The 14,863-nt window shown below is 40.2% G+C and overlaps 1 protein-coding gene across 1 annotated transcript in view; it reads left to right on the forward strand.

The window, feature by feature from the left end:
• Positions 1–9,729, forward strand: part of chchd6b (coiled-coil-helix-coiled-coil-helix domain containing 6b) — a 69,479-nt gene extending 59,750 nt beyond the window's left edge. Inside the window, exon 8 of the mRNA XM_083938537.1 lies at positions 9,422–9,729. Coding sequence (XP_083794663.1) covers positions 9,422–9,445 — 24 coding nt within the window. The 3' untranslated portion in view covers positions 9,446–9,729. The remainder of the gene's footprint in view (positions 1–9,421) is intronic.
• Positions 9,730–14,863: the final 5,134 nt, after the last annotated feature.

Raw genomic sequence — 14,863 nt, forward strand, 5'->3', positions numbered from 1 at the left:
TATTTCTCTCTCTCCCTCCTTCCATTCCACCTCTCCTTCACATCAATCATCTCCAAGGCGACCACCCCGTGAAGTCACAGGCCTCATAAAGATTAGCTCTTCTCTATCATGTCCCTCCCCTCCATCCTCCAACAGTTTCTCTCACATTCACACTCTCTGTCTCTCTCTCTCTCAAACTCATACGTATAACACTCCATCAGCATCCAGCTAAACAGCTCATCCATGCTGCTACACTCCACTGACTGCCATCTCTGTAACATGTCATCGATTTGTTAATTGTGACAAAGGGACTCACTAGGTGGAGACTGAGGTGTTATTCAGTAAATGGAATTGTCATTACCGTCTTCATTGGGCATGTTAGCTGCTCCATCTCACTGACATGGTTTCATTTGGTCTTCAATTTAAGTGTACGTTTTGTTAAAGGGTTGGCTTCTTTTTGGGTCATTGCTAAAGGAATTATTCATCCCAGAGGGAGAGAAGCTCATGTCTGTGTGCAGTAGTGCAAAATATGTCGGTGGAAATTATGATAAATGTAAATGACATGCACTAGTACCGTGACAATAACATTGTGTTGATAGGAATGAAAATAAAAGATGGGAATGAATATATTTAAGATCAATCTGACAGCAGTACAGGAAAGAATGAAAACGGAATGGTCAGGAAATTAATGGTATCGACATTTTTATTATTTAACAGTAAAAACAGAGTATGGCGAGATTGAGGGGAGAGAGATGCATCAAAGGTCCCCAGCTCAAATGGGGACTTTGTGCTCTATTTTTATGATTCACTGAGCTCAACGACCTAGGTCAATGGTCAGGTACGAGGCCTGAGTGCTCTCCGTATTTGTTATTATTTATTTATATATTAGTATTTTCAGTAATATGATATGGTAATCCATCTTACAGTCTTTTAGATGTACAGATAATTTACTACATAAGTGACAACTTTGACCAGCTGGTGGAGCTAGATAAAAAGTCGGGATCGCCACATTCATCAGGATTCTTCGTCTGGGCACCACGAGTGTCAAAATGTCTTGGCAATTCATCCAATAAACTGGTTAAGAGGGCAAGCTCTGTTCTGGACGGCCCTCTTGATTTCACAGAGGAGATGGGTGAGAGTAGGATGTTAGCCAAAGTGACGTCAACCACCTCACACCCCCTGTAAGAGACTTCGGGGGGCCTTAAGTATCTCCTTCAGCAACAGACTGCGACACCTACAGTGTAAGAAGGAGCACTACCACAGGTCCTTTTGCTCCCACGGCAATCAGACTCTTTAATAAGACTGTAATATGAATTTCCCTGGTCTGCAATCGATAATGTTTCTCTTATCGTATTAATAGTTGTTGAGATATTTCCGTCTAGTGGTGGACTGACTAACTGCCACTGTGGCTAAAACGATCAAAAGTAAGTAAAATGTAGGTGTAAAAATTAGTAGCACTATCTAATAGATTAAGATTTGCAACTTGCTGTAACCCACTGGAAAAATATATCCTTAAATTATCTTCTAAAAATGTCTCTAAATCCAACTTAGTTTTCAGATGACTTTCATCAAATGACATCAGTGACTGTATCTTAAGCGGTTTTATGGCTGATGATATACCAACAGGCTGAGCAATTGAATGTTTCTGTACAGCAACCAACCCACTGGCAGACTGACCAACTGACAACATACAGACATTGAATCAACAGTTGTGGACAGTCCTGTAGATGTAACTAACTAGCTGACTGACTAATTAAGAGGCTTCCCAACTGACTGTCCGATTGAGTGTTTGGTTTTCTTAGTGACTGTGTAATCAGTGAAAGTCTGTGTTTATAAAGCAGCCATAGCTACGGCCACTCTGTGAGCGTCTGATTGACATCCCTGCCTGGCAACTGTCTCTGTTCCTCCAGAGAGTGGGAGAGAACTGAGCGGAGAAGACAGCAATTGATTTTCTACTTGTCTATTATTTTTGTTTTTTGCAACAAAAAAAAGTAAGCAAGGGAAGAATGTTGGTGTGTTTGTGAGTGTGTGTCTCCTCACACTTGATGCATATGTGTTTACATGTGGGTCTTCTGTCTGTATGTTTCTCATTACCTTATGACTGGGGCAGTGTGAACATACCCAGCATGTGTACGCTGTTGCTTCTATGTTGCTGCCGTGCAAAGTTGATTCATGGCCAAGAATACAACAATCTATCTGCTCCTCACACTGCTCACTAATTGGATTGAAACTGGCAGGTGGATGAAAACCTGTTTGCGTGTCTATATGCTTTGTATCAGTGGTGTGTTGTGTATTAAATCTGACCTCAACGGACATGTTCCTTCTCAGCAAGAGTCAGTGATAATGATGTGAAACAGTTGGTTTAACTCTAAACTTTTTGCGCAGACAGTGTTAGAATTAGTTCCGAATTATGTGACTAGATTGAGAATGCATGAAATATAGAAACAACAAATCACATTGTAGACCTCACAATAAAACCACTGCCACATAATGTCTAGATGTGATCATATTTGTCAAATAGTCAAAGATAATAATGCAGGAATTAGACCAAGGTTCATTTTGGTGACTCATTTTGATTTTGTGTTCAATTTTATCCATTCCATTTTTTTGTTGTAGTTTAGTTTTCGTCAGTACAATTATAGTCAAATTTTTGGCACACGTTTTTAATTTTCAAGTCTTGTGTTTTGATGCTGATGTAAAGTACAGGATGTACAGTACAGAAGCTAAAACATTGGGCAATGTTATATTTCTTTAGCGAACATCTTATATATATCATATATATTGGTCATTTCAGGTTTCTACTAGAACATGTTTATACGACAGCGTATTAGGTCCAAGTATGAAAAAAATTAATCACGGACCTGGGGGAGGGGGGTAATATTTCGAGAAAAATGTTGCAGATTTAAGAAATTAAAGCGGCAAATCTACGAGAAAATAAGTTGCAGATTTACGAGTTTAAAAAATGGCAAATCTACTAGATAAAAGTCAAAGATGTATTAGATTCGAAGTCAGAAAAATGGTGTTTTATTTTAACTCCTCCAGTGTTTTGTTTTACGGTCCGTGTTTCTTTTGGGTCCGTGTATTATGATTACAAAAATTAAAATCACTAGAAGACAAAGATGAAAAAACAATTGTTTTTTTTCATAATGTCCGGGAGTTTCATTTCCACAGTAAGAGCACCTATGAGGACAGTGTTGTGTCGAAGAGGGGTTTATGCTTCTTATTTGATATTTGAACTTGAAACAACACATTGTTAAGGTCCTGAGGAGTGTTGGGAGTTGTAATTGGTTTTGCTCAAAGTGTCAAATTCTATCTTTATGGCATATTATTGTTGAAACGCTAGCTTGTTGTTGTTTTCATAGCTATGGTAAGCATTCAGGTAATGTTAGTGACAGTGTCATCATTATATGGATAGAATACAGAACGACAACCTATAATACTTTATTGCTATAGTAAGAACTCCTTTGTCCCTCAGTTCATCATCCTCTCCTTGGGGGGAGGAGGAAATAAAGAGGACAGAAGGGAAGGAGTGGGAGCCACCTACACCTGCACACTTTCTTTGTGCAATAACTTTATCCACCACTTAAGTGCAATAATTTAAGCCATGAAATCCGGCATTTCTGAACAAATACAATTACAAATAGCACCTGTCCGAACTGTAACCGATGTGTTATGATAAGTTATTTTGTCAAAGTAAGAGAAATGTAAACTAGCCATGTCTGTGTCTAGATGTCTATCTACAAATATGAAATATCACTGGACATTCTTAGAAGTTTGTAAATTAATTCTAAAAGCACCAAAAAAGTCCGGAAACTGCACCAGACAGAATGTGTACGGATAGGGACCGGCGAATGGCGCCCGACTGGTGATACTGTGACGTACTGTAGATTAGTGTAAATAGCCGTTTAATTTTGACAAAATAACTTATCATAACACATCGGTTACAGTTCTACAGGTCTAAACATTGCTATTGTAGTAGGTGTTGTTCAGAAATGCCAGATTTCATAGCGTATTATTGTTTGAAAGTTTAAACCTAAGCTAATATAAGGTAAGGCAACGATACTGTGGCTTCTCTGGCCTTATATCTAACATTAATTATAGCTCTTAGTATATCAGTAAAGTATTATAGGTTGTTCTGTATTTTATCTATATAATAAGGGTACTCTGTCACTAACGTTACTTTAATGTTTACTGTAGATATGGCAACAACAACAAGCTAGCGTTTCAAAAACAATAAGCCATAAAGATAAAATTCAACATTTTTTAACAAAAATAATTATAACTTCCAACAGTCATACCCCTTCGGACCTTAACGATGTGTTGTTACAAGTTAAAATATCAAAGACGCATAGATCCCTCTCCGACACAGCACCGTCCTCACAGCTGCTTTACTGTGGAAATGGCAACCCCTGGTCAGAGAATATGAAAAAAAATAAAATAAAATTCTTCCATATCTTCTAGGGATTTAAATTTTTGTGATCATAATACACGTACCCAAAAGAAACATGGACCATAAAGCAAATCAGTGGAGGTGGAAAATAAAACACAATTTTTCTGACTTTGAATCTAATACATTTTCAACTTTTTTCTCGTAGATTGACCACTTTTCAAAGTTGTAAATCTGCAACATTATTTTCTCGTAGATTTGCCACTTTAATCTCATAAATCTGCAACATTTTTCTCAAAATATAACCCCTCTTCCCTGGAGTCCGTATTATTATTTTTTTTTTCATAACACAATATTTTTCTCATAATATCTGTCTGAATAAACCTGTATTCACCCTCTGTCTGAAATGCTCCATTTTAGCGCCTGTCTCTTTAAGCCCCCCTTCCAAAAAAGTCCAGTCTGCTCTGATTGGTCAGCGTTTGTGGGTCTTCAATGTCTGCGCTCTCAGTGTCTCTGCACATCGTTGCAGCTGGGAAATAACTGTAACGGCACTGTAGTGGCACTTTCCACCTATTTATTAGAGATGCACTGATCCAGTTTTTTTACGATCCAGTCTGATACCGATAATTAGGCTGAGTGTATCGCCCGATGCCCGATACCGATCCGACCCAACTGTTGAATGAATGAACCGTATACCATGTCATGTGAGTGAAGGCATCAGGCTTGACATAAACATTGACATAAACATAAACACGTTGACATTTTTTTTTTTTAAAAAGGTAACACATTTACACAGATATAAATGTACTTAGTATTATTTTCTTTTTAGTTATTCTTAGCTGTTTTGTTCTTGTCTAACTCACAGTGGATCGTAAAATTCAGTCCATAAGTCTGTTTCTTTTAAGAACCAGTAACGTCAGATGAAATTGCTAACTGAGACAAGAGGCTTTATATTAAAAGCAGTACAACAGGTCAAGCAGCTTTACAGGATGTATTATTGGACCTTCAGTGTACAACATCCACCTGACACACTGTAAATGGGGTGAGCAGCTCTCAGTATATCGCAGTACAGTTAAACAGCACCACAAACTGCATCCTCCAGAATGACCATGAAGTTGAATTAGTACCTCCTTAAAAACAGTTTCAACAAAAGCATAACATTATATCCTTTATGAAGGTAAGTTTTATTGCAGGACTGTTGTACTGCATTAGCTTTAACTTGGTGTACCTAATAAACAACTGAGTGTACGTCTTAAATTCACCGCAGACCTTGAGCCTGAATATTTGGCTGCCCTCACTGCCCAAGGTGTTGTGCATAAAAAGCTTTTCCTGTCATTAAATGATCCAAGTGTGGATGGCGGCAGTCCAAATTTGGACCTGGGGCACCAAATTGAACTGCATGTACTGTGGGAGGTTCTAGGGGTCAGTTTAAAATTCAGGAACTACTTTATACACTATGCATGAGGCATAATGTCCCATCACACTGCTGTATATGAGTGTGGCAATACCTACACATACTGCCGCCACACACTCACACGTGAATGCACCTGCGCATATGTTAATGCATGCATAAACTCCTGCACACACAAACCGAGCCACTGTCACACACGTTTTCATGCACATACACACATATGCAGACACACACTGTCCCCCTTTATATCTCGTGAGTGGAACAGTAAAGCTAAATCCCCTTGTCACATTTGCCGCTCATCTCCAATTCAATAGCACAGGCTGCGTTGCCCTCGGATGCACTTGGCAAGTGTACAGCTAACCTGCCCGCAAGCATATCTGTCCGTCAGCCGAGCATTAAGGTAGTTAGCAAGCCAACTAGCCCACCCAGCAGCCACAGTGCTTTACTAATCCATAGTCGCTCCATGTCTTTCTCTTTGACTGTATGTTTGTATGTATTGACACAAGAGGTGTTTATTTGTACCCAATAGGCTAGCTTTCTGAAACATAATCAGCTATCAGTGTTTCTTAGATAACATCAACACATTTTGACAAATAAAATGTCTAAATAAATTTTGCTTATCGTCATCATGGTGAATAAATATATCTCATTTTAATATAAAACATCCAACACCACTCTGGAATCATTAGCACTGTGTTTTAAATTTAAAAATAAGCCCTTTAGCTCTGGTATATAGTTTACAGTGTGGCTTAAAGGAGACAACCATGCAAACTTCACATGCCCACCTCCTACATTAACAGTGAGGCTAAAGGGATGAGGGGTTGATGGATATTTGATTCTGACCTTATTTTTGGCAGGTGGTAGTGAATACCTAAAGCAAGAGGGACAAATCCTCTTAAAGTGACTTGTCACATTCAAAAAAACTGCATCTGAACCATATGTAAAGCTTGTCTACCATGCATTAGAATGAGCTTTAAATGGTAGAATATCAATATTACATACATGTAGACGTAAAGAGTTGCATGTAAGTCAATAAGAAAAGAGACGTATTGTAGAGATTTAGATGCAGGTTACGTAGTGGAGATTTTTAAATCAGACTTGATAAATTCTTCAAAATCCAGTTAAGACAATAGTCTCATTTAAATAGGCAACTTATACACTGACGTTAAATGACGCATCAGATGCAGACACACACACACATACAGGCCACCTCTCTCTGTTACGGTGCTCTTACTGTCTTTCAACTCTTTTCCCTCCGTTTATACAACTGTAGCCCCTTTTCTTCCAAGTCCACAGTCTTCTTCATGAGCAGTCTGTCCTAGCTATGGCAACAGTATTGAGTCCCAACACGCAGTTACAAGCTTTTGAATTTTGAGGTGGAATGAAGAAATGGAATGAAAGCAAGTACCTGAAAATCTCTGAAATTAGGCGCAAATGCTCTTGCTTTTCTCACTCACCTTTTTTACTCTGTTGGGATTCTTGATGTTGCACAGCAGTTCCACAAAAAACACTGATTAAATTATAATAATACAGTTAGAATAAGTGTTAGCTTATTGTACTAATAGACCACTTTAGATCTTCACTGCAGTTACTGTGGATTAGAACTTGAATTTTTTTTTTTTGTTTTCTGTGTTGCCACTTTCAGTTAAACACCAGTATTATTAGCTACGGGCTTAACGCTGTCAGGGCAGCATACCGATCAGGCAGCAATTCCTCTGTGTGGCTTAGTTGGAATTAGAGGTCGACTGATTAATCATTTTGGCCGATTAATCTGCACCAATAGGATGTTTTACAAACTATGGGAATTGGCGGAACTTGGCTCCAATAGTGGCCAATGGCTGCTGTTTTTTTTCCACAGCACCATATTCTTCCCTGCCCCTGCTCACTGTCTCTCTGATCACTGAAGGGCGGGCTGCTCTTCACACACACACACACACACACACACACACACACACACATAAACGGGGTGGGTGCAGTAGCAGCAGTGAGAGGAGAGAAGTGACCCAGGCGGAGACGACAACACACGTTTTTGTAAGTGCATTAAAACCTTCACGAGTTGAAAGTCAACTAACATAAGTACTACTTGTTCGACAAGCATAAACGTGCATCACATTTCAGCATAAACAGCCGGCATTGCCACCGGCATTGCCACCGGCACGTTTTACACGACCATCGTGCTTGTTAAAATAATTAACAGCTTGTTAAGAACACGCTAAAATGAAATCTGTCTCTATTTAGTCTGTTCATCTTAGTTTGCCATGAATCTTATAATTTGGCAATTTCTTTTTCCAGATATTATGGAGTTGCTTTGCTGTCGTAAAACTTTACTGTTGCTGCAGTGGAAACAATATGTAGTTATATTTGAAATATAAATGAATTCCTAGTCTGAATTTATTCTTTAAACCATTCTTTAATAAGAGTATCCATAAGAGTATGGATAAGATTAAGATAAAATCCTAACATACCATCCCTAGCTGGTTAGCGGTTACAGCCTTACTATGTGAGGATGAGATAATCACAGTTCAAATCTCTTCTCTACGTGCCTTGTTTACCAGTGTTATTTTGTGATTATTATTTTTTAATAAATTTCATCACTCACAAAATGTTAAGAACCACTTAATCCCCCCCTCTACCCATATTAAAGTGTAACTAAATCATCCTTGTAGATATTGAATGCATACAAGTTTAAATTACATATATTAATATTATATAATATCAATTATATAATAATCACATATAATAACATAGCTATTCTAAAAATCAATTAATCTATTTTTTTCCATTAGCTGTATTACTTACATTACAGATGTTGCATTTTTTTGTGACGGGGGGGGGGGGGGGGGGTGATATCGCCTGATTAATCGGCTACTGGCTTTTTCCTGCTCCAAACTATCAGTATTATATCGGTCTTTAAGAAACCACTATCGGACAACTTCTAGTTGGAATACAGTACATCATGCATTTTTCCATCTCACGCTCAAGGATAAAATGTTGTTGACCAGATTTTTGGTAGCCTTCATAAAAGTTTGAAAATATAAATGTATTTTTTTATGAAAGTTCCACACATGACTCCAGGTTATAGAGGATCATCTCTTGCTGTCAGGGTGAAAAAGAGCCCCAAAACCTTTTTTTTTAAATGCTTTTCCCAAGTACCCAAAAAAAGCAATGTGTGCACGCTCTCTCTGTCTCTGTCTCTGTCTCTCTCGATAGATAGATAGATAGATAGATAGATAGATAGATAGATAGATGGATAGATAGATAGACCTAAATAAAAAAAACAGAGTGCTAAAACTCAAATTCTTAGGCCATATGGAATAACACATTGGAATTCTTAAATTAGGTGGTGTTCCCCTTTAATGTAGCCCTGAGGTTCTAGCTGAAGGAAAATTAATAGTTGGACTCTACATATGGTAGGAAAGGTTCAGCTTTAATTTAGTAATGTTTAGATATTTAGACATGAGGCTTTATTGCCATTTTTGGGGATGTGACTCACATGATGGTGGTCTGAGGGCTTGGATTTCCCATGATGCATCCTGATTTTGTGAATTCCCCCTTGGGTCCCAGTAATGTAAATTTGCAATTTGATGGTTTCTCTTTTCTTCTCTGCCCTCCCCCGTCCTTTTCTCCCTCCCTATTTTTTTCAGAGCTCACTGACGAATCACGGCTGAGAAACCCCAGGAAAGAAGGAGGAGAAGTGAAGGAGGAGAGAGCACATCAAATCTGTCCATTTCTCGCCTCCCTCTGTCCTTCTCCTGTCTATCCATCCATTTATTTATCCACCATCACTGAAGAACCCCCTCCTCTGTCCCACTCAATGTCCTTTTTGTTTTTTTGAGTGTATTATCTTGACATGTCACTCAAGAGTGTATGATGTGTTGATTCATCGTCATGTTGCGGCAGTCCTCCTCCTGCCGTCGCTGAAATAAACTCCAGGGATCTGGTGGTGATGAGACCGCAGGTTGTGTCTTTGTGTCTTTGTGTCTTTGTGTCTTGCATGTGCGTGCTTGTGGTGAGGATGGCTGTCTCTTGTCACGGCACGCTAATAATGCTTCCACTACTGAAAATGGGGTTGTGTGCACCCTTCTGACAATGCTGTGCAGGCCCAGGGGCTTGATTGCTTTATTAAGGGAGAGTGAAGGAAATGAGGGATAAATGAAGTGGGGCACAGATGAATAGTGAAGTGAGCATATATTAATGTGCATGTGTATCTGTCTATTTGGTGTGTTTTTTCCACTATAGTGAACCTGTATATGTACGTGTCGTGTTGCTTGTGGGAATGCATGCACATGAGCAACACACCGGACAGGCCACATATTGTCCCTGCTAGCTGTGTTTCCATGGTGACAGCAAGGGTTGGTGCTAGCAGCAAGGTGTGGAGGAACCTTCCAGATAACCCTGAAGGTCAGTTTACAGAGCTCCAGCTCTCAGCACTACTCTATACTCACACACTTAACCCTCTCCCTGTGTGTGTGTGTGTGTGTGTGTGTGTGTGTGTGTGTGTGTGTGTGTGTGTGTGTGTGTGTGTGTGTGTGTGTGTGTGTGTGTGTGTGTGTGTGTGTGTGTGTGTGTGTGTGTGTGACTGAAAGAGAGTGACTCAGTTAAGATGCATTTCCACTTATATATGGACATGGTTGGCCTCCTTCGGAATAACAGAGGCTTGTTATCGCACACAGGTATTGCACAAATACACACAGTCACACAGCAGACACACACCGAATATTAATGGTCTTATAATGTGCCCTCATACTTGTTCTTGGACATAAATACACACTTATACAAGTGGTAGTCAATGTGAATGCAGTAGAGTGTATGTGTTAATGATAGCTGTGAGAAGTAATCTATTGATCACAGTTTGACTCTCACTTGCCACCACAGCATCGATCACAACATTCACAGCCCCACTGACCAATCTATATACGCTCTATTACAGAAATATGTGAAAGTAAAAGTGAAATACTGAGACCAATGAAATGGATTTAGGATTGTGTGTGTCTGTGTGTGTCTATCAGCCTGTCTGTCCGTCTGTCAGTCCAGTTTAGTGTGAGCCAGCGAACACCTCCAACCAGGGATTAGGCGGCTCCAAACCAACAGACATGATGCACACACATATCACTTATATTAAAGCCAGCACCATATTAGAGGTTTCAGCCAGCGACTCTCATATCCCTCCTTTCTCCCTGACATTTCTTTACAAATACCAGCCTCTATTCACTCTGTTATTGCCTTCTCCCATTCAGCAATTCTCTGATTAAACAAGCTCCTGAAAAGCCCAGGCACTGCTATCTGCCATTTGGCTTTTATTAGAAACCCAGCCCCCTTTAATTAAATTGGCTGAATTACAGAAATATCAGGGATATTTCACCACTATATGGGATAAGAGAGCACAATGGGTGGGTGGTGGGGACGGTAGACTGGGCTTTATGAAATTTTTTGAATGTGGTTTTTGGTGGTGAAATGAAATCAACCCAATCTTGATGCTGGGGTGATGTTTTTGTTTGTTTCAATCAAGCCGAGATTTGTTCGATCCGAATAAGTCTCATCACCAAACGCAGCTAAAACTCTGATGTCTGTCATTTCTTTTTTAGTTTTTTAAGAGCTGGATTTGTTTTTTCCCTCCCTCCTTCTCCTCCAACTCCATTCTCAATCCTGCACCTTCACTGCCATGCCTTTCTTTCCTGCCTTATTACTGTGAAAGATTGGGGATTGCGGTTGCCGTGGTAACCGGCCCAGCTTTGATTGGGGGAGACAGCTGCATGGTGCGAGGTTAGAAGATGGCTGCTCACGCCTCACATTGCGCCACTATTGATTTCCAGTCCTTGACAATTACTGGGCCCAGTTGACTGCAACAGGCTGCAGAAAATGTGCATAAAGAAAATGTGCGTGTGCGTGTGTTGTGTGTGTGGGGGGGATGGTTACTGTAACGCTCACCCCAACATACAGTAATTGTCTTGCTTTTTCCCCCACTTAAGTGCAGGTGTTGTCAGAAAAACGATTCTTTGAGTCAGAGCTTTAACCTCTCAGACATCCTGTAGCTTGAGCTGGAGACAAGTTTGACAGTCGGCCATGGAGCCTAATGTATATGTTTTAACAGCCCTCCACAGTCTCCTTTGTTCAGCTCTTGAAACACTGTTTGTCGGCTGTTCTTACCATTCCAGCTGAAGAGGTGTCAGCATATAAGAGGTGTTGTCAGACTTTGACAAACTGCTGCCCTTTGTAAAGACTTAATGGGGATCAATTCAAGTAAAGTTAGACACTTGTAGAATTCACATGCCGTCAGATAATGCTCAGATACACACACACACATTCCCAGACCTACTTCTTGTAGGAGTTCACCCACTGCTAGTGTTTAGCCCTTCACTGTTCTCTCTCACTCTTTGTTTCCCTCTCCTCTTTTCTTGTCTCTTCCCACAGCCAACTTGGTATTGCGTATTGCGTAAGTCGACAGTGAGCCTAATTGGAGTGTGTGGCTCCATCAATGACAGTCACCATTCTGCACGCAGCACACGCTCACATAGAGCTCTATAGCTAATTGAATAGTCTTTTATTAAACTGTGTTAATGTGAACTACAACTGGCTGCTGGTGTATTGAATTAGACCCCCCACCGCAATCATCAACCGTACACATAAACACAAGCAGCTCAGTGGAGTAGTTGGATGGATGAAACCTCAGCATAGAGGGAGGAAGAAGAGGAGAAAACAGGAGGAGACAGAGAGGTGAGTGTTTTAGTACATTAATTATAATGTTTGCGAGTTAGAAGATCTGTGTCCAATGTGTGGAATGTAAAAAGATGTATAGGCCACTGTATCACAACAGAATTATGGTAAAGTTAAGATGTATGCAGTTTAAAGGGCAGAAATTAAAGGGCTAACTTACCCAAATCCAGTGCTGGCATGTTACTTGAAAAATGTAAAGAATTGGGAATCGGTTGCATTATCTATTACATTACGTCAGCAGACTGTAAGATGGCAAACAATCCAACCCCCAAAGTTAAAGTGATGGAGCATTACTGGGGTTAGTAACTACTAACTAATGTAATTACTCAATTTCAAATTGAAATTATTTAAACAGTTTCTGCCCTACATAAGATGTAACTGTCAAAACTCTGCCCAACTAATCACAATACACCAGCATGGTTAGGTACCACAAGTAAGTAGGAAAATGTGTTTTTGTATGTTGTTATTTGGGTTAAACAAACCTTTAAATGGGAAGTTCACCCCAAAATCAGGTTTTTCATCTTCCCTATAAGCTATGTGTGTTTCTATCATTCTAGATGGTTTTGGTATGAGTTGTCCGGTGTTGGAGAGACTTTTTCCAGAAATCGTGAATTATGAATTATGAATCATGAATCCGGTTACTCAAGGTAATCCACAGATGTTATTATGACCTGTTTCATGTAGGAACAATTTTCTTTCTGCCAAACTACACCAACAAACCATATCACTGCACAGAAGAAAACACACTCAGAGACCCTAAAACAACACTATATTCAAGCAAGGGCAGACATTTCTATGGCCCATATCCAACACTGGGCAACTCCCAACAAAACAATCTAGATTGTCAAAAATCAGGTAAGGTGTGGGGTGAACCGTCCCTTTAAGTAGCATACCAAGTGGCTTTTTATTTTGAAGACTTAATCAGCACTGGATCACATGTGGTTGAAATGTCAGAAAAAATATATATTCAGCCCTCTGTCCCTCATTTTACTATATTCTACTCTTTTAATGTGGTGCTGTTTAATTTTTGGACACGCCCCAATATGATGTCCCTATGCAATGAGTTTTGTCTTTGGACAGCTGAAGGTAAACTTTATGAATCACATGGAATAAAGCTGCTGATTCAGTGCTCTTAGATGCCAAAGGAAAAGCCTGATGGGGTGGGACAAGAAGTGGAAAAAGTAATAATTGTTGAAAGTTGTTGTTTGTGTAAGTGTTTTCTGATTATGGTGTATTTTCTCTGACTGTGGTCTGGGAAGACGAGATATTGCACAAAGCCAAACACCCCTTTCTCATAATGCAAAGCATCCTGGTCTATTAAAGCCACTCCTTTTTCACCCTGAGCGATAGACATGAACACCTGTGCTGCAAATATCTGGAAATGTCATCATGCAATTTATGTTTGGACAGTTATACAATAAGAATAAACAACTGCTGCCAAACAACAAAATGGGCCTGGAACTGCAAAGTGCATCTGCAATAACTTTAAGTCTTACAACAGTTTTCTTTGATTACATGTAGTTAAATGGCTCCCTGTCATTTTGTACTTGATGTTTGCTGCACTGAGTGTACTGTCTCCATTTAACCCCCAGGGAGACCCACTTTCTGATTTATCCAGCATCCACTGACAAAGACTGGCAGAGAGACGGAATACAAAGGGATGGTAGGATTTTAGAGAAAATTTCGAGATAACCAGAGGGGCCCTGAATCTGCAGGGGACCTGACCCAAGTGTGCAGAGTGAAACTCGGGCTGCCACAGCACATGACTGAGGGTGGAGCATTATTAGAACCCGACACTGTCATGGCTGACACTGAAGGAGATGAGCCTCGCAAGAAAGGGAACAACAAGTAAAACAAGGCCGAGTGAACCCAATAAACTAGTGAAGACAGAGAGTAAGGAAAGAGGTCAAGGTTATTAAGGACAAAGTATTTCCTCTCAGTGCCGGGGGCAGAGAGAGAGAAAGGGCGGGTGAAGTTAGGAAGGTAAGGAAAAGAGAAGGAGTCTGTGAGACAGTCCACTGAGGCCTGTAGAGGCAGCTTGAAGACCATAGCTCCCTCCTTTCTGCTTTATTATATTACACTGGTGGATAAAAAGAATCAGACATCCTCTAAAGTCATTACAGCCCAGTAAGGCTGGCTCAGAGGGCAACACAGCTCCTTAACCCCGCTCAGCACATGCCTGATGTGTGTGCGTCTCTCAGTGGGTGATTGAATGAGAGGAAGGGTGTGCGCACATCTGAAACACTGAACTGGCTTGTTTGTGTGTGTGTGTGTGTGTGTGTGTGCGCACATTCACCAAAACCAAAGTGGCACATCACTTAATCCTTCCACAGTAAGGATAAGCCACGAGTCTTATCCCCCCCCCCTTCCCC

The sequence above is a fragment of the Echiichthys vipera genome (genome assembly GCF_963691815.1).
Source record: "Echiichthys vipera genome assembly, chromosome: X".
NCBI lineage: Eukaryota > Metazoa > Chordata > Actinopteri > Perciformes > Trachinidae > Echiichthys > Echiichthys vipera.